Source organism: Lycorma delicatula, chromosome 2 (genome assembly GCF_047948215.1).
Source record: "Lycorma delicatula isolate Av1 chromosome 2, ASM4794821v1, whole genome shotgun sequence".
Lineage (NCBI taxonomy): Eukaryota > Metazoa > Arthropoda > Insecta > Hemiptera > Fulgoridae > Lycorma > Lycorma delicatula.
The window spans coordinates 167,519,571-167,545,131 of record NC_134456.1 but is presented as its reverse complement, the minus strand read 5'-3'; the positions used below and the strand labels follow the sequence as shown (position 1 = coordinate 167,545,131).

Below are 25,561 nucleotides of genomic sequence, written 5' to 3'. Positions count from 1 at the left end.
TAAAGTCAGTAGTAATCATCATTAATAATGAATTTTTGTTCTATTTGACATTTGATTTGTTTGGTATGTGACAAAAATCTGTCATTGTAATAACTGCACTGAGAATGGAACTAGTCACATTGCAATTATCAGAGAGTATATTTCATTACAGCATTACTAAGTTTAGAGTAATATATCGTAAAAAAATTATACCACCTTCTTTTATCATTATTGCTTACCTGCATATGCAGCATCGATATGTAACCAAACATCTAGATTTTTACATACTGGTCCGATCTGATCCAGATGGTCAAAAGAACAAACTGATGTTGTTCCCAGAGTAGCAACAACCTATGCATAAAAATTAAAAATGTATCTTTTAAATGAAAATATTTTGAAAACACTTAAATCATAAAATTAATATACATAAACAGTTATTTAATTAATGTATACTACTGAATTTTTTTACTAGGATATGAAAAAAGAATATTTTATCATGAGGACAAATCAATTTACACTTGAACCTTTGGATTTCATAGGGGTTTCAAATTTCTGCTACTTATATTTTTATTTATTTCATAGAATCCATCTTTTACCCTTGGTCACTCATGCTGTTAGGTTAAATCTAACAATTTAAATCTTTGTACAAATAGTACTGTTTAAACTGTTTATTTTTGGTCAACCTTTGTCAGTTCCTCAGAAAATTGTGTGCATGTTTTTGCACAGACTGGGTAAATTAGGCGGGATGGTACCATTGAAGTAGAGGGAGTGAGGATGTGCAACATCTGTTAGTATTAGGCGGAATGGTACCATTGAAGTAGAGGGAGTGAGGATGTGCAACATCTGTTAGTTCAATTGTAACACGTGAGTAAGCTCATTGTGTATGTTGTTAGGCTGAACCTAACGACACGAATACCAGTTGAGTGATTTCTGGTGGATGGATTATTAAATTCTATTTATTTGTTTTTATTAATATGTAGTGTGACATTTAAATAAGTTTTATGAATAAGTGTGAACAATGAACAGAAATAATGGATTGAAGATTTTGAGTTGATCAGAAGAGGAGGAACAAGAGGAAAATGTTTCCCTTCAAAATGGGGAAAACCCATCAGAATCGAATGGACCAACAGAAATTGACGATCATGACAGCAACTAAGAGCAGTCTGATTTAGAAGATGTACCTAATACAATTTCACCAAAAGCTAGTTCTTTCCGCGAACAAAGTGATAGGGCACAAACTGTAAGTACTCCACTTGATGCATCAAATCGGGGATCTTATTATGTGGGAAGGGATGAATTTACCATGATTTACCATGTGGAATGTGCATGAGTCTCCATCATCAAGAACTTCCAGACAAAATATAATAACTGAATTACCTGGAGCCAAACCCATGGCATGTGATTCTAGGACAGTTTATGATTTGTGGAAATTATTTTTTTCAGACAATATAGTGGATGAATTATTGTATTGTACAAATGAAAAATTATAGTTATTAACTACAAATGTATGAGGAGTGAAGGAATTTTTGTGAAATGCAAGCCATTTTTTGTGTTTTGTATTTGGCTGGTATCAAGAAAGCCAACCATTTAAACTTAGATGAATTATGGGCAGACGATGACATGACTTCAAATTTCTTTGTGGCAATAATATCAAAAAGATGATTCCAAATACTTGTCCAAGCCATCAGATTTGACAAAAGGAGTACAAGGTTAATCAGTGCAGCTAAATACAACATAGCACCAATAAGGTATGTTTTTCAGGAGTTTGTAAAAATGTGGCAGGACACTTACAATGTTGGTGAACTGACAACCCTTGAAATGCTAGAAGCATTTAGAGGTAGATGCAAATTTAGACAATATATTGCTGATAAACCCGCCAAACATGGGATCAAGATTTATGCATTCGTCAATGCAAGAACTTTTTTTACAAACAATCTTGAAATTTATCCTGGTAAACAGCTGCAGGGAGAGTATAACACTGGCAAAGATGTAGTTAGTGTTGTAAAATGCATGACAAAGCCTATCGACCACTGCAGACAAAATGTTTCGATAGATAATTATTTTATGGACAATCCATTGGCAAATAACATTTACTTAAATCACAGGATAACTGTAGTAAGCACTTGTGTCAAAATTAGTGTCAGTTGCTATTAGAACTAGTTGGTAACTTATGTCAGCGTCCAGTACATAGTTCAATGTTTGTTTACTCTAAAAACCCCATTAACTGTATGCTGACCTCTTATATACCAAAAGAAGGAAAAAATGTCTTGGTTGTTTCAACAATGCATAAAAAAGGCTTGATTAATGAGGAAACTGGTAATCAATAAAAACCAGACCTGATCACATTTTATAAGCTTACCAAAGGGGTTGTAAATGTGGTTGACAGAATGAAAACTGAATACTGTGTTACTAGGATAAGCAACAGATGGCTGTTTACAGCATTTTGTTCTTAGTTGAACATGGGGCCAGTCAGATAATCCTAAATTAACATAAATACTCTCATGCCACAACAAAAATACTTGACTGAGCTGGCAAGGGCACTTGCACGCTCTCACATGACAAAACAATGATTGCTGCTGAATTTTTCAGTTTCACTACGACAAAATATCAAAAACATTGTAGGAACTTGCTTTCAGTGAACATAGGAATGTGCTTCCAGTACTGACTTGCTTTCAGTGTGCTGCAGTTTTTCCACAAGATTCAAACTAGAGTTTGTGCCTAGATGCTTGTGAGATGTTAAATGTGAGTTTTTATATTGTTCTTGTGTTCATAGTCCATGCAAAACTGTATAATTTTGCAAGGCAATTCCTTTTATTATAATTTTTTTTTTAGCATAGATTTTTGTTTATATATGCTAATATGTATTGTTAATAAGTAAGCTCAAAAGTACTTTTCAATCATAATACTTCTAAAACTACTCATTTTTACTTAAAATTACAAATTATAAAATAAAAAAAAATAGAAATGGATATGTCTGATTAAGAACTTAAAAAAACCTTATGTTGAAGTAAGAAGTGCCAAAGATAAATAGATAACAGATATATAATATTTTTTTTTTATTTTTAATTAATAATCAGGTGTACATAGGCCATAGACTGTATTTGCATGTACTACAGACATACACCCAATTACTGCTACTTCTTTTCTTTTTGTAAGAAATTAATTTATAAGTTATATATTCATTGTTATTTTTTTTTTAATATTAAAATATCAATTTTTTCTGAATTCAATACAGTTACTACATAAACTGAAACTTACAAAGAAAGGAATTAATCCTTCTTCTTTATCCTTCTTTATTGCTTCTTCTAAAGTTTCTCCTTCTACCCTGAAATGATTATCAGTTGGCAGTAAATTGAATCTAACACCTCCAAGTAATCCAGCACGTTCAACTGAAGAGTGGGCTTGATCTGTTGAGTTAAAATCATTTAAATAGGTAATAAATGTATAAAATAATCACAAAAATGATAACCATTAGTTTTATTTTTCTTATTATTTAGAAAAAAATATTAAAAAATAGTAAGTTAAATTAGAATACGTATATTACAATAAATAAATTTAGCAATCTTAAAATTTTTCTCATTTAAGATGTAATAATTAACTTCAAGTTAAAGTTATATAATAATCGCATAATGTTTTTACATACATTTTTAGTATAAAAATAACTAAATAAATTTCATAATTATTTTAGACATTGTTTTTTTTTTTTAATATCATGAAAACTCTCATGATTTTGTTAGCCTAATTTACTATTAAAATTAACTGAATTTTGTTATCAGTTTAAGATCAATCAAACATGAGTGACTATTCAGTCAATACCTTAAAATACCAGTTCAGCAAAACCATTTAAAATACATAAAATTGAAATTTTGGTTTGCATAACAAGGCAGATCATTTACAACATGTTACACGAATACAAGGGGAATTAATCATGAATTAATCATACTTTTTTTACATTTTAATGTTCCATCAAAACGGTTGCAAATTACTCCATCATTTTAATTGTATCAATCTAGGCAACAAATAAGAATGTCCAAACTCATCTTAACAAAAATTTTTAACACTGATTATTCTTTTAACCTTAAAACATTATCAGTTTTTCCCTAATTGATTGCTCAGGATGTGCTAAAAAAAAACATAAAATTTTTTTGTGCTTTGCCTTTTTTTTGGGGGGGATATATTTTTGAGAAAACTTTTTAATGGAAAAGAATAAAAGTAAATAAAGTTTAAACAAATCTTGTAAAAATCATTTTTTAGTTTTTGAACCCTTGGTGAGCTCTTTTTCTGGAAATAGATAAGAATGCTATCCAGAGAAAAGTACTTATGTACTGTACTAATAAATAAGAAAGTAATAAAAAAATACTTATATTACGGTAGAGAGAGAGAGAGAGAGAGAGAGAGAGAGAGAGAGAGAGAGAGAGAGAGAGAGAGAGAGAGAGAGAGAGAGAGAGAGAGAGAGAGAGAGGAAATAATGTAAAGTTAACAGAATCTGCAAAGATTTGCTTTTAAAAAGCAAATGTTTATTATGCAAACAAAACATTTATTATCAAAATATAATAAAACTGTTGGGAATAATATAAAAAAATCTCACAAGAAAGTTGTCCTCCAAAAAGAAAAAGTTCTTTCATCTTTACATAAGTAGAAGTAAAGGATAAACAAATGTCAGATCTCAAATACATAAATCAGCTAAAATAAGTACTTTGGTACAACATTTCTCTTTCTGAAACCATTAATCAAAACAGAGTGCATAGAACAGTAATATTACAGATTAGATAAGTAGAGTACAAGATGAGAAAAAAATAATTATTAGCAAGTTTGCTGGAAAGTTTTAATGAAATCGTCAAAATGTAGCAATAAATTGGAATAAATGAAAATATGAGTTCTATAATGGGTGCTAGTAGGTCAAAGAGATTAGGAAAATGAAAAAGGGCCCTCCAAATTAATCTCTCCACTCATATTATTTATTTAAATAACTTAGGAAATCTGTAAATGTTGGTGTGTTTTGTTTCAGTACAATAATATAACAATGAAAATTATATTTAGTAAATGCAACTGCGAGTCACATTTATTGAGATTCTATTTAAAAGATACCTGATGCGTAAGCAACCAGTTTGGAAATAATATCGTAATCTGACCAGTCTGGATGCTCAATTTTGGATCTTCTTATTGCACGAGCTTTTGCCCCAAGTAGAGCTACTAGAGTTGCTTCACTAGCAGTACCCTGCAAAAAAAAAAAAAAATAATTAAAATTAATTAGATATTACATCATAAACGGTCATAACAGAAGGAAGATAAATAAATAAAACTGGTATTTTTTTTTTACAGTTCTATCAGTTAACTGTTTTCCAAATAAAAAAGAAAATAAGTTCTAAAATTTGTATAATAAAAAATTATAAATATGAAATAATTTTCTTAAACATATTAATTTATTATCATTTTTTATATTACGTAACAAAACGTTTTCACATTCCAAGCTATCTTTGAATATTAAAATGGAAAATGCATTATTGAAGTATATCTTCCCACTTCAGAGACTAAATGACGGTTTTTCGCTCAGAATTCTTTCGGACGTAACCGATTGACGTGAAATTTGGACAGAGATTAGGTAATAGCTCACAAAAGTTATATAGTGCCGATGTGTGCTTTTACCTTAGGGGTGGATACTACCCCTTCTCGAGGGTGAAAATTATTACATTCAAAATAACCGCAGAAATCGATGGAAGAATAAATTCTAAGCAAAAAATGTCCTTTAAAATTTTTTTGCAGAGTTAATACTTTTTGAGTTATTCGTGATTGAAAATATTGATTTTTCATCCAACCATTGAACGATTTTTCATGAATAACTCAAAAACCTTACGTTTTATCGAAAATAAAATAAAATAAAATTATTATCAAAAATAAATGTTACAAAATAACAAACAGATTGTTTTTTTTATTTTATTTTTGTAGATGCAATACGAACCGAGTTATGCCTCGTTATCGGTTTTGTACACCGAAACTGAAGTCAAACCTTTCAACGTTAAATAACGCAAAAACGGAAAATTTTTCAAGGAAAACTTAAAGAATATTTTTCAAAGTTCTTAAAAAGAACTTTAAAATTAGCTTTGGTAAAAGTCATTAGCATGAAAACTAACGGAATTATGATGAAAATAAAATAGTTGTCTCGCTTTTTCGGAGAAAAAATCAGCAATGAAACAAATTTCTTTTCCACAAGAATTGGAATTGAATGAAACCTTTTACAGTTTACTTTATTTAGGTACTAATAATATGTTCTAGAAGTTTGACCGGTTTGGAATGCCTAGATTTTCAAAAAGGTTGATTCAAATTTGAAAAGGTTTTTTGAAAATTCTTAAAACATTCTCATTTTTTCATAATAATTCAAAAACTAAAGAACATATGTAAAAAATTCTAGAATACAAAAATTTCTTTTTTCTGATTTTTTTATTTTTTATTTCTGTAGAATAAAAATTGATTGAGATATCACCGTTAGAAATTTGCATCTGATTGCGAGGACCACCTTCCCCAAGCCCTTTAAATTAAAATCTTTCAAAAACGAAGGGCTCAAGGAATCTGAACTTTACATGCTTTTTAGCCCTTGAAATTTTCTGCAAAATGGTTTTTTTGAGCGATAGGATAGCTTAAAATAAAAATTAAGGAAGTTATCGTTGAAAAACCAATCGCATTTTTCGGAGCTTGTAAATTTATATATTCTCGACAGTTTCGGAGCATTTATGAATACATGTGAACACATATATACACACACACACACACACACACACACACATATATATATATATATGTATATACACACATATTTATACAGAGTGTTTCACCAAGAAACGGAAAGAATTTCAGGATGAGTTCTACTAATGAAAATAATGAAAAATTTTATATACTTTATGGGTAAACATGGGTCCGGATATGCTTCGTCAGTGAGTTACGGCTGGCGAAAGAATTCCCCATGATACCTGTGCAAAGAGTGAAATAAAGCCATACTGAAATTTTAGGAACCCAAAGTAAGGGGTAAGCTTGAAGGTTTCTTATGGTTTTTGACCTGAAAAATTGAATAAAACATGTTTCAGAACTCTACCTGTAGTGGTTTTTGAGAAAACTGGGCTAGAACGCAAAAACTTCTGGTGAAAACCCGGTTTTGTTGTGTTTTACGTGCAATAACTTTGTTACATGGGTAATAAATAAGTAAAACTTTAAACAAAACTTGTAGAGAATTTAATTCCGAACAAAAATATGTAAAAAACTCAACTACAAAACAAAAGAAAATTACAAAAATTAATTTTATTTAAATCAAAATATCCGAAATGTGGCTGAAAAAAAAATACATTAATTTTTAAACAGAAAGAATAATACTTTTAACATCCGAGAATATCTAGAAATAAAATTATTTAACAAAAATTATTGTAAATCAGAATGTAATATTGTTTTAAAATATCGAATTTGAAAGCAGAAGGTTAGCTTTAAAATTGACTAAACATTCTAAACTTCCCGCTCAGTTATTTTATAAATATAGACAAAAATACTCTTTCATAGTGTTTCATGGCTACTGAAATTGTTTATTTAGATGTAAATTATTATTATTATTATTTTTTATCTGGACCACTAAGGATCACATAATCGTTTGGAACTTCTTTTGTTTTCCCAATGTGTTTTTATTTTTCACTCTGTTGTTTTTCTTCCGGTCCACTTTCTCCCTATTCTCCTCTTATCCTTCTTCCCTGATAACTTAGATTCTTGATTAATTTTCTAAATTGGTCTCTGTTTAAACAGATTTCTTTGGAGATTTTTTTAAGTTTTAAGATATTTTCTACTTCTTTAAACCAGCTAGTTTTAATAGTTCTACTGTTATAAAAGTTAAATATGTTTTGTTAATCTGTTTTTGCTTATTCTTATAAATGCCCATAAAATTTTAATCTTCTTCTCTGGATGGTTTCTTTTCTTTTATTTAGTTGTTTTTTTGTATTTTTTTATGGGGTTTGATCTATTTCCATTTTTTAAATTTACTTTTTTTTTAAATTTAACAAGTTAATTTGTATAATAAAATTAAAAAAACAGGTCATTTTTAAGTGAACCCAAAACAAAACTTTATTCATTTTCAAATGCCGTTGAAATTAGAGTCTTCAGAAATGGTTCTTTAAATAGTTCATCAATGTAAATAAACCAGTTTTGTTAATGGAAGGCCTATTGTTAATTTTATTTGTGACACTGAGTAAACACATTTGTACTTATAATGTTTGAGATGAATTATTAATTAATGTTTAAAAAAATTAAACCATTATCACTAAATTAGGCATTCAGATAATTAAAAAGTTCATTCCAACCACAAGTCATTTTTGGACTTTTAGTTTGATAGGATAGGGCTTTTCTACTAGAAATATTAATTAATTTTAATATTTATTTATTTTTGGAGAGTTTTTTTACTTTCACAGATACATGTTTATGAACTAATACATTTTATAATGCACAATAAATACAAATAAATTGTTATGTTATAGTTAAAATATTGTATTATGCCACAGAAAATATTTCAAATATCTTGGAATGCTCTGTTCTAATTTCTGAGTAGAATAATGTAATTTACCTTTGTAAATAAGATAAAATGTAGTAGATATTAAGTATAATCCAAGAGACTTACTTTGTATATTAAAATGATTGATAAAATACAGTGTTAGAATCCATGGTGGAACTGGGATCTTAGAGTTTAGCACAGCTTCAGATTACCTCCTGTTCCATTTAAATGCCAGATAATATTGGGAAAATTTTTTTAATGATTTCTCTCATATCATTTGATATGATTTTGAAGGATAAGATAGAATTAAAAAACCCCTTAATGAAGACCACAGAACAGAATATAATTTGAATTACAGCTCTAAGGAGTCTAGTGGCGAATAAAGAAAATAAAAATATTTTTTTATAGGAAAGGAATATTTTAAATATATGTATTGTTTGTAACATGAATACATTTAATGTACATGAATACAATTTATGTTTAGTGTTTTTTATTTTTCTTGAAAGAGTATAATACTCGTATTTATTAAAGTATAGTAAAGTGGAAAGACATGACACACAGAAGAGATAAATAAATATGGATTATGCATGAGTAAATTAAAACTATATTTGATAATTTTATAATTCTTTTATAAAAAATAAAATATAAAAAGAGAATTAATTTCTGTTTAATAATAATTTAAGTCTTATCAGTTACAGAATAAATTGTATTTATTTTTCGTAAACTAATCAGTAGCTTGGAGGTTGCATCACAAAGAAAAGTAATTTTTTCAATCAAGTAGTAACAAATAATGGATTTTAATTAATATAAAAAAATTAAGCATCATCTAGTCTACAAAATTAATAAAACATTTTCCTAAACTACACTAGTGGACTAAATCAGATAGTGGACATTCATTTAACCATAAAGGTTTCTCAGAATTTATTGACCTTTGCTACCTTTCATTATCTATTGTAGCAAATGTTTATAAACAGGATGCTAGCTAGTAACCTCAAAGTTAAACAATCCTTTTGCTTTATCAAGAGGAAAGCAAAATATTTGTTCCCTATAATGAATAATATTTCCTTTTATGATAAAATGTTCAAATTTGATTACTAATTATTTTACTATATATAATAAAGTTATTTATTTTATAATTATTCATTAAATAATAAATAAATTTTAATGATCCAATATTTTCAGCCAATACAAATGAAAGTATAGTACACAATTATGATATTTTTTAATATAACAAAGAATTTTTGTAAGCACATAATATTTTCATGTGGGTTTATACGAAAACACATCAATGCCAATATTATTTTATTCTATGGTATTATTAGATTCTTCATCATCCTTGTTTTAATAAAATGAGTAAAAATAAATAAAATAATTTTAGTTTTGTTATTTTCAAACTGAATTTCTCTTTCAGAAAGAAATGAATCCATGGGATTCGTTAATTCTTCTGAAATATTTTCAGTTTCTACAAAAAATAAATTTTTTTAGGGCATTATAAAATGTTATATTTTCAAAATTTGATGGTTCTTCATAATTTTGCCTTTTGTAAACATTTATTCTTGAAAACTCTATCACAATTTCAATCTCAAAATAGCCTTCTTTGAGACCATCAATTGTCTTTTTCATGCTTAAGATCATATTTGATAATTTTTTTATTATGAACAGTCCCTTTATAGAATGGTAAACCAAGTTATATGCGTTACTTAAAGGCTCACAAACTTGCAGAACAAAATTATTGTAGTTAGTAGTATTAAGTACATAGTATTTATTTGTTATGTGGTACTGGATTAGTACAGAAGGATATATTTATTACTATTGTGAAGTAGAACTGCTTCTAAGGTATACTTGGAGGAATCAATGAAAAGGTGCCACTTCAGGAACTGAAATGAACTCACTGTGGGATACAGGTCTGAGTAGTGTAGATGGTAATGAAGGATAGAGTACAGATGTGTTTAGACTTCTTAGAAATTCCAGAAGCATTAGTTAATCAGAAGAATAAGTGTGTTTAACTTCTTATTTTTAAGAAGACGCATTAGTTAAACAGAAATAACAATTGGTTAAGTTATCTTCACAAACATTGCATAACAGTTCTGAAAAGAATTTTTGTAAGCATGTTTCTATATATTTAAAAAGAAAATAGATTATTAAATTTGGTTCAAAAAGCGTTTTTTTTTTCATTTATAATCATTATCTTTTTTATTTTGTATTATATATAACTGGCTTACTTATTTCAATAAATTATGATAACAGTAGTTATAATAATTGGATCTTACCTGAATAATACCACCTCCCTTGCCACCTGAACATGCTAGAAATTCTTTTGGCAATCCCAACATTTTTCCTAGCCAGTCTAACATCACTACTTCTAGTTCTGTGCAGGCTGGACTGGCCATCTGTAAAAAAATAATACTTAGATAATTAAAAGTAAGTTCCTTAGGATTCATTATAGATTAATTGAAAAATAAAGAGACTTTTACAAGCAGAAAAAAATTGTATGTATAATATTCAATCAGTATTTATTATCTCAAAATCGAAAAATATTATTAAATTCTTATTTAGTGGTTTTTTTCTATAAATTTGTTGTAGATTCATATAAAATTTTAAACATTAAAAACATTTGATATTAGTTGATGGTTTATATATATAATAATAAATAATAATGGATATATATGGAAATCGTTCTTAAAATTTAGAAAGTTAATAATGTATAATAAAAAACAAATAAATTACTTGGTTAAATACATTATAATTAATTAACTGCATAACTGTATGAAAAAAAAATTGCTGTACAATTAAATGTTACTCTATAACTCACCCAAGAAAAACCAATGCAAGCAATAGCATCACTTAACATATCTGCAACAATAGCTGGATATGAATTTGCTGTTGGAAAGTATGCATGAAATCTTGGAGAATGCCAGTGAGTTACCTGGAAAAAAAAATTTGTATAATTTTATTTTAACATAACACAAATTTATTATCATGAACATTTTTACACCACATAATTGAGTTTTCACCACATAATTTATAAAAAAAATAATATTCTGTGGACACATTAAAAGAAAATGCATCATTAAACAATATTTGTAAATATTTTATATTTTTAAATTCATGTTATCTTAATTTTTATTTCTAAAGACTAAAAATTACTACTTAGAAAAAGTAAAAAATATAACAAATGTTAAAGTACTTATCTACTGTAAACATATTAGAAAAGTTAAAAAATAAAAATCCATTATATCATCAGTTATTTTCTTGTGCTTTTCTTTTATTCATATTACAGTTACGTAAAAAATTTATCTATATAGGATATAGTAAGATGAAGAAGATTGTTTTAATTGTACTAAAGTGTATAAATTTCACTATATATAGAACAAATTTTACAAGAACTAACAAATGAAATACTCTCCCCATCTTAGAAGCAAACACTTAATCATTTAAGAAGTACCACACTCAATGTAGAATAATTGCAAAACAATGAAAAACAGAACTAATGTAAGAAAATATAAACAATATTATAAATATTTCTCGGTGGACTGAGTGGTGGAGATAAACAGACTGGGTACTAGCAAGGATTCCTAGAGTCATTTAAGGACGGAGTATTCATCTACGCATAATCTGTCACTATGTTGTGGATGAATTTCAATAATGAATATACAAATAAATATTATTTTTCTGATTAAAAAGCATACTTTATTTTGCTTTTGAAGTCATCAATCAGTGCTGATTGGTGATATTCTCCTTTACTTTCTGTTCTGTAGTAGTACAACCTCAACATATTTACTACATTCTACAGCCTTCATGTTCAATTATCTGTTTTATATGTTCCAATTTTTCTCTGTTCTTTAATTTCAACATATTCTTCTGTAACTAAATTAACTAACTTGGATGTTTTACTATAAGTCTCACCAACTTAGTTTATCTCTATAAGATTCTGCTATAAATATTTCTCCTCTTCGGTACTTCACAAAAAAGTACATCTTTTTAACTCTTAAATCTACACTTAATATTGGCAGATTTATTTTTTCATAAAAGCTTTTGTTTGCTTCTCAGTCTGTTTTTTTATCTACTTCACTTCATCCATTCTTTGTAATTTGGTTACCTAAATATCAAAATTCTTACACTTGGTATATTGTATCCCTATGTCTTAATATCTAATTCTTCATTATCCTCTATCTTTCACTTTTATTACGTATGTTTTAATTTCATTTATTTTCAAACTAAATTTCTCTCCTAGCAATAAATCCAAACTGTTTAGAGTATTTCTTCTAACTTATGCTTGTTTTCTGTCAAAAGAGCAGTAACATCAGTTAATCTTATTTTTCTTGAATAGTTATTTAAATCAAACTATTTCTTCAATGATTTTCTTAAAATGTTAAACAGTTTAATATTCTACACTACATTATCAAATGATTTCCCTATATTAAGAAATAATATGCAGGTAGCTTTATTCCTTGTAAGCTTGTCTTATAAATTAGAGGAGGGCATTTCTCTGGTAAGCAAAATTTATTACAAATTTTTATAAGAATGTGTAAAGCATATTTAGACCTACTTCTTCCAGATAGCATAATAATTCAGATATTATGTCATTAATTCTTACTACTTTATTCTTGTTTAAAATCGTAGATATTAACAAATTTAGATGCTGGTATAGAGTTTCCCCTGAAAATCACTACCTTATTTTTCTCATGTAGCACTTTTACTGATAATTTTTCTCTTATGTGCAGTTCTATGTCTTTCTATCTCCTGTTATCTCTTTCTTACCTATTTAAGAATGATCTTGCATATGGTACTATTAAATTTTGGTTTCATTTACCAAAAGTTTTTTTTCTGAATGCACCTCTATTTCTCTTTTAAGCATCTTTTGATGGTTTGCTTCTTTAATTAATTTTATTCCCTATTATATTTCCAATAAAATTTTTTATCTTCATCATCTTCCGCAGTTTTGTACAAACCTGGCTCATCCATAATTTTAATACATAATTTTATCCACAGTATTCTACCTAAAATTTCTTCTGAGTTTTCCCTTTTTTGGTTAAACCATTTTTCTCAACTCAATCTACTTTTGAAGTGACTTTTGTTCAAATTTTAACTTTGTATTTTTCTTCGAGCTTGTATATATTCCATCTCTTTTTAAATTTAAAAAAAATAGTCTTCAAATCTAATCTAATCTCAAGTCCTAATCTAATCTTCAAGTGGATTTGAATACTAGATTGTTGATACCCGTGCTCTTTGGTAGTTGGCTCTCAATTAACCACACATTTCTGGAATGGTCGACCTGAGATTGTACAAGAATATTCTTCATTTACATTCATACATATCATCCTCATTCACCTTTGAAGTAATACCTTATGGTGGTCCTGGAGGCTAAACAAAAAAAGAGGGGGTATGTTTTACAGTCCATAATTTGAAGTTAACCATCAAAATCATATAAATTAATGTAATAATAACACTGTTGTTATTAATATATACCCATATACAGAGAACGATTCAGGAGGAAAGGAAAATAATTTGGTAACTGATTCTAGAGCAAATTATGTCTGAAAACCCTTTGTTATCCAGTTAAGGCTAGCGAAAAATTTTGCCAGGATTTCATTTCCCCAAAAAAATGAGATCATGCTGAAATTTTTACGGCATTGGATAAACTTAATGGTTTTTATAGTTTTTGACATGAAAATATAATAAAACAGGTTCCAAAATTGAAATTCCCGTTAAACATTAAAAAAAATTTTAAATACACATTTAAAATATAATAAAAATAAAATTTCAAAAATAAAATTTTTGAAATACACATTTTTTTAAAGACTTGAAACCATAAACCTACCATAACTTTGTTAAGTGACTAATAAAGCAATAAATTTTATTATTGTAACTCACAGAGAATTTAATTCTGAGAAAACTGATGTAATAAAGTCTGTGAAAAACAAAAAAAAAAAAATCAGTTTTTGTTATTAAAAACAAAACTTTACAAAAAACGCTATGAATTTGTAAAAATTAAAAAAACTGTTTTTAGTACAGTAAATTCAGACCTTTGAAAAATTAAAATAAATTTAATTTACTTTTAAAAAAATACTTGCTGTGGTTTATTCTGTATTAATTTACAATAAATGTTTGAAAATTCTACCATGGACATCGATGCACTTTTCAACTCGTTTCTCTAATATTTTCTGTTGCCAACTAATAATTTCTTCACATTCCTTGATGAGTTGAGCAGCATTGAGCTATCAGTTCATCATGTGTGTCTAGTTTTTTCTTCTATATCTCGCATTTCATTCATCCCCATAAACAGTAATCAAGGGAATAGGATCTGGTGATCTGGTGGCCAATTTATCAGCTCTAATCCAATTCATTTACCAGTAAATTTTTCATCTAAGAATTATCTTACTTTATTCGTGAATTCTGTAGGTGCTTCATCAAATTGATAGTACATTTCAATTTGTTTTGCCAGTGAGAAATTTTCAAGCACTATAAGAAATTCATTTTCCCCATGATAGGTTGTTCTAGTACGAAAGGGCCTATTAATTGGTTGTCGATTATGCCACACCAAAATTGTTGCTGGAGATTTGATTTGACTGCAGCATGTGGGTTTTCTTCAGATCATTCATGAGAATTCTGTGTATTGTTTATGCCATAACAAGTATAAGTAGCTAGCTTCATCCGAAAATAGTACAAATAGAATTAAGTGGTAATTATTGTCAACTCACTGACAAAAATGCAGTCGTCTGACATGGTCACCAAGCTTAAGTCATGTAGAAATTCTTCATGTGCTCATTGTAGAACTATGTTTTCCCTTTCATCATGTACCGGTTGATGTTCAGATGAAATATGAGCACTACATATATTGTTCTTATTCAGGTCTAAATTTACTGTATTAAAAATGGTTGTTTTTGCCTAATTTTAATAAATTCATAACATTTTTCTGTTAAATTTTGTTTTTAATAATAAAAGTTTATTTGTTTTTTGGCTTTTCATAGGCTTTATTACATCAATTTTTTGAGAATTAATTTCTCTACAACTTTTGATAATAACATTTACACATTTATAAATCATTTAACAAAGTTGAATGGTGACACCGGTACTATTTTTTTCAAAAGTAGTAGTACTGCTTCATTTAACAAAGTTAAATGGTGGTCACCATTAAACATGGTGATGTGTTTTTCGTCACCAAATTTTTCTGTTTTACATTGGTTTCAATTAACCACACATTTCAGAAATGGTCAACCTGAGACTGTACAAGACTACACTTCATTTACATTCATACATATCATCCCCATTCATTCTCTGAAGTAATATCTTATGGTGGTTCCAGTGGCTAAACAAAAAAAAAAGAAAGAACTCTATAACAAAGCATTTTTGGACATATATTTATATGAACTTTTTCCTTATTTTTCAAGCTCTAGTATCAGTTCCAAAATTATTTCCCTTTCCTCCTGAATCAATTTGTATGTAAATGAGATTACTGTTTATAATTACATTCTTTGTTAACAAGAAATACTTATTACTCAAATAAATGATAAAAAATGGACTCCCAATACTGAAAAAATGTAATTTGTGTTAAAATAATTTATTTATTCTGTATGTAACTGCAGATTCCAGCTACCCTGACCATATATTGATTATCCCCAGCCTCTTACATTTTGTCTTTTTTTTGAAACAAATATTTCATTAATTGTCTTTCATCCTTTTGCAGACACCATGAGAATACTATAATAACCACAATCCTGACTCCATATGTGGAATCTGCTAGTGACTTGTAGGTCAGCCATTTTTCTTATTGGTGTACACTGGGGTTCAAATCTGCTTTGGGACTGTTTGTCGGACTCTGTAAACTATGAAGGAGTTACATAAAAAGCTAAATTTGCATCTGAGTTAAAGTTATTTAGTAAAGCTAAATTTCCTACTCCTAAAATCTAAACTTATAATCTAAAATCACTGCCATAACAAAATACAGTAAAGTTTTTAAGTTATAGATGAGATTAATACATTAATTTTTTATATGTGAAAAATATCATGAACAACTGGGATTTAAACACAGAACTTATCAAATAAAAGGCAGAGACACCACACTTGACCATGGAGATAAGTAAACATAGAAAAAGGTTACAACTATTTGAAGTATATGAATTCAATCTATGAATTCAAGTAATCAATCTATGAATTCAGCAAGTATCTATGAATTCTGTAATCAATCTTGAGAATAGTATTATCTATATTACATTGAATCTGCAAAAATCTAAATAGTGCATTCTGATATTCAACGAGACTGAATCATTTGAAAACATAAAAAATTCTGAATTTTATATTTGAAAACTTATGATGAACAAAGTTTTTCAAGAATTAAAAAATTAAAAATTCTAACACATAATTTTAAAGTATTTATTAAATTATTTAACAAACAACTTCAGTTAAAGATGTGCAGCAGATCAAAGATAATATAGTCAACATCACATGCTTCTAAAAATAATTTTTTTATAAAATTGTATAATGTTGCCTTTTTAGTTATCTTGAAAATGTAAGCATAAACAGAGACTTTTAATATTAGAGGATTTCTATTGACATATAATTTATGATAATAATATATATAATATATATAATTTATAATTATATATTTATTATAAAATTAATAATTATAATTAAAAATTATATATTAATTATAATTAAAATTATAATTATATATTATTTATAATAATATATAATTTATTGAAAAATAATTTATGTATATATATATATATAACATTTATATATGATATAATTATGTATTTATATATAATTATTACTTACTCCAGGCATTATAACACGTTCAATATCTTTCATGATATCTTGCCATTTATCAGGTGTTTCAGGAGCAGTATCTGGTATGAGAGGTCTTAAATATCCTGGTTCAACAGTTGGTAGAACACTCCTATATATAAAAAATATATATAGAAATTAATTATTGGAATGACAGAGAGTCAAATAAAATATTTACAAAGATACTGTTTACAACTTATTATTGTTTGCTTTAAAAACGTCCAATTATTTGTTGTTATTCTACATGGTAGTAACTGTTCATCAGCCCCATTATTAGGCTGTAATTCAGAGAGGGTATGTGAAACAGTAGTGAATATATTTGATTCACTCATTCATTTACTCTACATTATTTCTGCCCTAGTCATTCGTATCATTTAAAAAGTGAAAATTTCTTTATCACAATAAATTAATATCATCAAAATTTTTTCATAACATTTTTGTTTCTTTACCATTTCAATAATGAATTGAATCAGTTTTTATGCAAAAATCAATAGTAATCACTTATAATAACTGTGTTATATCTATAGGCACAAACATTGTTTATTTTTAAGAAAGGATGCTCATTATTACCTTGGAATAATAACCACCTTTGGTTTCTCTGCTCACAGTCCTTATCCGTGTATGAATTCTCATTCATGTAGCATTTCTTTTTCACCATTTTTGAATTTTTTTCTATTTTCTTTTTTTTAAATATAAATTGTATTAATATATGCAAAAATGTAATTATTCCATCCTACAATAAACATATTGAAATTATCAAAACTTATGAATCATTTTTGAGAAATTCAGCTCTGAAATATGGTATTTCAAAAATAAAGGATCTTGCCTGTTATATAAAAGAAGTGATTTTTAATTTTGAATAATCAGGTTATTGATCATGATATAATAGAAGTACTGTATTAAAAATACTATACAAGCATATTTAAAAAAAAAAAAAAATGTATATTATATGCAAAAAAATGCAATAATAATATGATAATTACAACTTTTTCTTTTTAAGTATTGCTCCCTTCCTTAATGGTTTCCTCAACTTTTTTATTTTGTCTAAATAAATTCACTACTGTTCATCTTCATAATTACTTAGTATGGTTATAATGAATACTGTCCTAAACCTTGTACTTCAAAATAATAGAGATACAATGTATGAGACCCTCAGTAGATTAGTACTAAACATATAGTTATTAAAAAAAAATAAACCATATCATTTTAAAATTGTATTAAACTTACATGTTTATTTCTCAATAATTAAAAACTAAATGTATACCTACATTTGTATAAATACAGTAATAAATTTAACAGTAATTAAATATTAATGTTACAAAAGTTGTTTATAAAAACAAATAAATATAGTAATTAAAATATCATTTTAATCTCTGTGAAGTAATAATTAATTAGGTTAGAAAGAAAAGAAATATATTAAACAAGGATAGATAATCTGGTAGAGAAATAATTGTTGAATCAATTATGTAACAGTAATCTCTTTGTTGTTGTCTACAGCAAAGAGGAATAATAACATTTCATTATCTCTTCTATTGAAAGTTAATAACCATTTCATGTTATCTACAGATTTCATGATTGGTTAAGCAATTATCATTATTGTAATTATTATTTTCACACATATTAAGTATGTGAACATAATTATTAGTATAAAATTAATAAATTAATGATTAAATAAAATTAGTGATAATTATGTAAAGTATACTCCCCCCCCCCTATATATATATATATATATATATATATATATATATATATATAAAAGAAAAAGATTATTTATTTCATTGATAATGATAATAATATCAAGAGATGTTGAAGAAAAAAAAAAATAATAATAATTGTAAATTTTAATACTGATATGATACAAATATTATTCTAAAATCATCAAAATACTCACAAAATGACTAATTACTGTGTTATTAATTATAACATTATTTAATTACTTTTATTTCCTTATTATTAAATACATTAGTATTTTACATGCCATAAATTATTACTTTTTTGTACCTTTATTAAAATCAAGATCAAGGAAATCTTTGTTAATACATTAAATAAAGCTAATAAATAGTACAAAAATTTTTAAATTACCTGTCTCTAATATTTTCCAAGTAGTTTCCAATGTATTCCACCATTGCATTAGCAAATTCACTGAATTGTTTGTGCTCCATTGTTTCTTGATCCCTGTAAAAAATAAAAATCAATCATCATTAAATTTCATAATTTATTTATACATACCAGGTTACAGAATAATAGCTCAGTGACATGATGTTAACAGTACTCTGCAGACATGCCAAGGCACCTGTGGGCAGCCTGGCAAGTAGTGGTAAATGTGTAATCTTGAACAGACTCAGGCTGACCACTTCTGAGATGTGTGGTTAATTGAAACCCAACCACCAAAGAATACCGGTATAAAATACCGGTATCCACAGTCCAGCATTTAAATCCATGTAAAAAAACTGGCAACTGCCTTTATGAGGATTCAAACCTTAAAACTCTCAAATTTAAAAATCAGCTGATTTTGTGATGACGAGAAGTTTAACTACTAGACTAATCCGGTGGGTTAAATTTCATCCATTATACGTCGAAAATATGGATTTTATTTTTAATCGATCACAGTAAAATTAGTTTCAACATCCAAGAATACCTAGTTTTTAATATTATTTTTAAAGGTCTACATGGTAAATAATATATAAGGTTATTACTGTCCTGGACTGTATTGTCATCTTAAAAAAGCAAAGACACATTAATTTATAGGTTCCACAATCTGGGTATTCTTTTCTTATTATTCTAGTGCATATGAAAGCAATAAAAGTTATGGTATTAATTTGTGTATGAAATAACATCATACTTAACTTTAATATATTTCAAATAGCCTAATAATTAATTCTTAGGACTAACATGTAGATTACAGAAATCCTAAGAATATTGATCTAAATAGGTAGTGTATATATAAATAAATATATATATATATAAAATAAAGTTTGTATTAAAGTGTATATACCAGTAGCTGGCAATTTGACTAGGGTACTAAGGTAGTCCAGTCATGCTTTAATAGCTTCTCGACTCTGCCTTCTAGCTACCATCTATTGTTTGGTCATAATGAATTACACATTCTGGGACCTTTCTCTTTCCTGTTTAGCCTCCGGGAATTACCGTTCAGGTATTTCTTCAGAGGATGAATGAGGATGATATGTATGAGTGTAAATGAAGTGTAGTCTTGTACAGTCTCAGTTTGACCATTCCTGAGATGTGTGGACACATTCTGGGACCTAGCACTCCAGAGGTGTAACAAACTACTGCACATGTATTATATAGACAAAGGGTGCAACTGCCTATAGGCTAAGAATCATGAAATTCGCATAAAATATCTAGAAATTTCTGAAATGTTACGTCAGTTAGAAACTTGTGTTTGATCGTTAACAAACTATTAATTAGGATGGTTTGAAGGAACATTATTACACTGTTAATCATTCTTTGTGCATTTTATTGAAGTGAAGCCCCTTAATATACAAATCCTTTAAATCCAGTAACTTTTTTTTCTTTTACTTACAACTAAAATTTTAACATTGATTATGATATTCCAGTTTTACACTGTTATTTCCAATTATTAAAAAACTCAAAAAAATAATTACAAATTTTAAAGTTATTGATTTACATCAATTCTAGCCTTGCGACCTGCGACACACATTTACTTACTGTGGTATAGCAGATAACATTTAGTGTTACTCTCTTAGACAGTAATGATATTACTATACAGCCAAGCGCTTTGATGCATAGAGTGACAGTATTACTTGAATGTTATGATAATGTATACCATATAATTATACAATATAATGATATTGTATACCAATGCAAAATATTCAACTTTGTTTTGTTCTCTTAAGAATGGTTAAGCTAGGACAATGGCTTGGTTAACCATTCCAATGGAATGGTTAAGAATAGTTTTTAGATGTGGTTTATGTCTTATGTGAGGTCAAATTCAATTATTCCATTTACGGTACCTATATGCTCACTCGTTTGGTCGGTAAAAGTTAGCCTAGCTCTATTTGTATTTTTCATTATCTACAACAATTAATTCTTCAAATTAATTTATATTCAGTGAAAATGAAAATATATTCAAAGATTTATTGAAATGAACTGATCGAACTATTATTACATTTACTATAACTAATTAAATAAAACACTAATTAAATCGAAATATTTTATTTTGCTATTCATTACAGAATATTTAAACCTCTTCAGCGGTTATAAGAATAATAAACTTGAAGAAATTATTTCATGCGTGAATTTTGTGTTCTAATTCATTAAATAGTCATTAATATTCTTTAAACAACTGTGTTCCAATACCTAGAAAGACAAAAAAATAACAATAACAGACTGGTGAAAGGGAATCACTGTACTTGATCACGTACCACACGCCTTGAGCTCGAAGGCCACACCAGGAAAACAGGAAAGATTAAATTATAAAATAATATTAAATTAAATAAAAGGAAATAATAGGAAATCACTAATAAATTCCTTCATATTTTATTAAAAGTTTAACACGTAATAACGATTAGAATGAATTTGAATAAATTTGTATAACGTTAATAAGAATTTATCAGAAAGTGACAAAAGACGTAGTACAGCTGGAATTCCAATATTTTAAGTGCAATCGTTCTACAGAAAAATTATTTTTGCGGGAAAAAACGTAAAGTCCAGAGAATTGTTTCTGGGAATTTTCCACATCACATCAAGGAAAACAGAGAGCATGATATTCTTTGAAAATTACAAAATTTCCTGTTTGTTTTAAAAATTTGTCTAATTATAATCTTGACTATGATTTATAGATGACTTATAGATTTAAGTCATATTTTTTATAATTCTGAACAATTAACCAAACGTTCATTTTTTTAATAACGAAGAAAAATGTTTATCATTAAAATTGCTGTATGCTAATTAGTTTGTAAGGATGTAACCTTAAAACTTAAGAACCGCTTGGCCGAGATAAATAAATCTTTGACCTTTGTAGTTATTGATCACTATGTGGTTTTAGATATGAATTTATTCAGGTAACCCCATTATTCAATAAGCAGTAAGGCTTAAACCGTGTGTGTTCTATTTTACGGTGTACTTTTTTTGTATAATTTCATCTGATAATTTGGTTTCCATTAGACACTTCTGTAATTCTCCCGAATTAAACATATAAAATTGACGGAATTTTATTTGGTGTTATATTCAACAAAATCAGGTAATTTGTTTTCAAGATGTCAATGATGTCATAGAAAATTTTATTGTTTTTACAATTTTTATACGTGAAGAAATAATATTTTTTTTTAATTAATTCAACGTAGTACAGATTCAGACTGTTTTTATTTTAGTAGAAAACGTATATTTTAAAGGGGAAATTTTTTCTTGTATTATGTTAAATATAAAATTTTACAATAATTCTAGAAATATCTAGGCGTAAGTTTTCCAAGAAAATTAGTAAACGAGTAATCCAATTCATAAATATCAGAGATGTAATAGAACATTTTGTTGTTTCCTATCTTTTGTAGGTAGAACAAAGACAAAAATGTTCAATGACTGCTACTGACAGTTTTATCAGTAATTACTTGAATTCCTTTATTTTCATTTAGCTTTGCGTTTTATAGAAAATTTAGCAAAAAATCTATTACTCCTATTTATTCTCATTATCATAAATCTATTTTTCCGTGGATTACCCTTGAACGGTAAAACTTATTTGAACAAACTTGTCTTGCAAACTGAACTCAGAAATATTTTCAGTAGGCACAGCAATTTATATTAATGAATTCATAACTACGAATTCAGTTGAAATATTTGATACGGACCATCCGTGGTGAAGAGCAATTGGATAAAAAATTAAACCCGCTTTCCTTTTAGTGAAATATCCTTAGAATTAATAAACCCTTTTAATGTAAGTCCTTTTTAATGAACTGGATCGAAATGAAATTTAGCAAATAAATTTCAGCCGTTAAAAATAAAATTTTAAAATCGGTCACTTTTCTTGAAAATTGCTTTTTCCTTAAGAATGGGGTACCTTCATTTAGAATAGGAAAGTGAGGTTCTACCCTCATTTTGGTAAAACGGATTTTTTTATGACTACTTTGCTGAGAACGGATTTTAATCAAAATTTTCAAGCGATAGAAATCAGAGCATGTGTAATTTTTAATGATATTCTAGAAACGTTTTTGTAATTTCAAAGAGACGGGGGTTTTCTTTCTTCCACCGTGGGTAACAGTTTTTTTGTGATTTACTTGTTGAGAAGCATTGTAGTAAGATTAGGGAAATTATAACAAATAAAATGACAATGAATTTTGTACTAAACATTTGGTTAAAATATTGGGTATTTCCTTAAGAACTTGTTCTTGGAGAATACCGGGTAATTCCACTCGTCTTTCTGTTTATTATTACTGCTTTTTTTATGCGTATGTGTTTCTTTAAATTGACTATTTTTTTTTTCTATACATCCAGTATACTACTTAAAATTTTTTGGGTAAAGAGAATTATCGCGGTCTTCTCGAAACTTGACAAACAAAAATCGAACAATTCTTTTACCTTCCATCCTTCAGTACCGCAAAATCCTTCTGCTCCTTGGCAAAATTTGTATTTTTACGGTTTTATTACATTTGAAATTGAATATACATATTATGTTCTCTTTAAAACAATATATTTCCCTCTTTTTCTTTATATACACATAAAACAAATAAACAAAAAAACAAACACACACACACACACACACACACACAGAGAGAGAGAGAGAGAGAGAGAGAACGAGAGAGAGAGAGAGAGAAAGAGAGAGAGAGAGAGGAAATAATTGAAAGATCTACTTAGTTTAACTACAGAAAAAAATGAACTGTCTACTTCGGAAGAATTAAAATTGGCAAATCATAAACAAAACATAATTAAGCTATTTAAAATTCGATTCTGAGAGAATAATATGAATTTTTGAAAAAAATCATAAAATAACTAGCTACGAATTTAAAATACTTATTAAAAGAAAAAAAAGAAAAGATTAATCGATAATTATTGTGAACGGATTTATGGTTTAAAACTGGGGCAAGGTGGTAAAGTAAGCAAACGGTAAGTGGTAGGAGAGGTTAGATTTTATTATGCGGTCAAATATTTGACCTTGAAATTAGATAGAGTTGGATTGGCTAATAACCCCCCTGAGCTACAAAACGATTAACCTGTATTAAAACAGTTAGTTTAAATAAGAGATTTGTTTGTAAGACGAAAAAATTCCAACAAATAGTATATGTAGAAATGTATTAAAGCTAAGAAGTTTCTTAATATAGTAGTATAACTATGTATATTTTATACATTAAGCTAAATACACTCATATGTAAATAATATAATTTTTTTTTTTAGATCGTAAAATTCTGAGTGCCGTTTTAATTGTATGTGAAATAAACTCAGTCAAAAAAATGCAAACTAGTCGATTTTGTTCATCACAAAATTAATATCAGTAAAAAGCCCACTTATTTTCAAAATAATAGAATAATCGACCTTACTAAAATCAAAAAAATAACAAATAATAATAGCAAAAATATTATCTTATATTCTCTGTAACTTCCGCAGTCATTCAGCAGAAAAAATATTTTTGGCCGTTTAATTATTTTTTCTGTAAACCAATTTTATTACAAATATTTTAAGATAAAAAGATGCTTATTAAAAGTTGATATCGGATCAACTTTTTAATTGATCCGCCATATAACAATGTACAAAATACTTTTATGTAGTATAAATTATTGACATTGAAACACACAACCCTTTGATTGCGTGAATGGTACTTATTATCGCCGATAAGCTTGGTTCAATTATCGGCGATAAAATTTTGAAACTAACTTCAATTTTCAAAGGAACCGATCAAATTCTACCTGCTCAATCTAAGAGAAACTAATTTTATCCACTAGTATTTATGAAATATTTGTAACCTATTTTGTGTTCTGTTCTTTGTACGACGCAAAATTTCCCTTTCGAATAAAAATCTTCACTGTCGGTAAGGAAAATACTTAATTTCTGTTTTGGAATTTTTCACGTTGTATACGTAAATAATTACTAGTCTCATTGTGTTGTTTATATGATTTATCATGGTTGTTTTTCGATAAAGACTCATCATGATAAATTAAAAAATGACGATATTTTAAGATGGATTGTAGAAGAACATAAACTACGACTGAATCTTGTAAAAATTAAGCACTGAATTGGTGAGCCATATATTTTTTAAGTCAAGGTATTTATAATTAATTTGGTATTAGAAAGAAATCTAATATATAAAGA

The 25,561-nt window shown here is 27.4% G+C and overlaps 1 protein-coding gene across 1 annotated transcript in view; it reads right to left on the bottom strand.

Annotated features, from left to right (window-relative positions):
* Ddc (aromatic-L-amino-acid decarboxylase) overlaps positions 1-25,561 on the bottom strand; it is a 59,891-nt gene that overhangs the window by 13,678 nt on the left and 20,652 nt on the right. Inside the window, exons 2-8 of the mRNA XM_075356678.1 lie at positions 19,367-19,459; positions 17,276-17,396; positions 11,310-11,423; positions 10,768-10,887; positions 5,068-5,197; positions 3,238-3,386; positions 219-330 (exon numbers count right to left, since the gene is read on the bottom strand). Of these exons, the coding sequence (XP_075212793.1) occupies positions 219-330; positions 3,238-3,386; positions 5,068-5,197; positions 10,768-10,887; positions 11,310-11,423; positions 17,276-17,396; positions 19,367-19,446 (826 nt within the window). The 5' untranslated portion in view covers positions 19,447-19,459. The remainder of the gene's footprint in view (positions 1-218; positions 331-3,237; positions 3,387-5,067; positions 5,198-10,767; positions 10,888-11,309; positions 11,424-17,275; positions 17,397-19,366; positions 19,460-25,561) is intronic.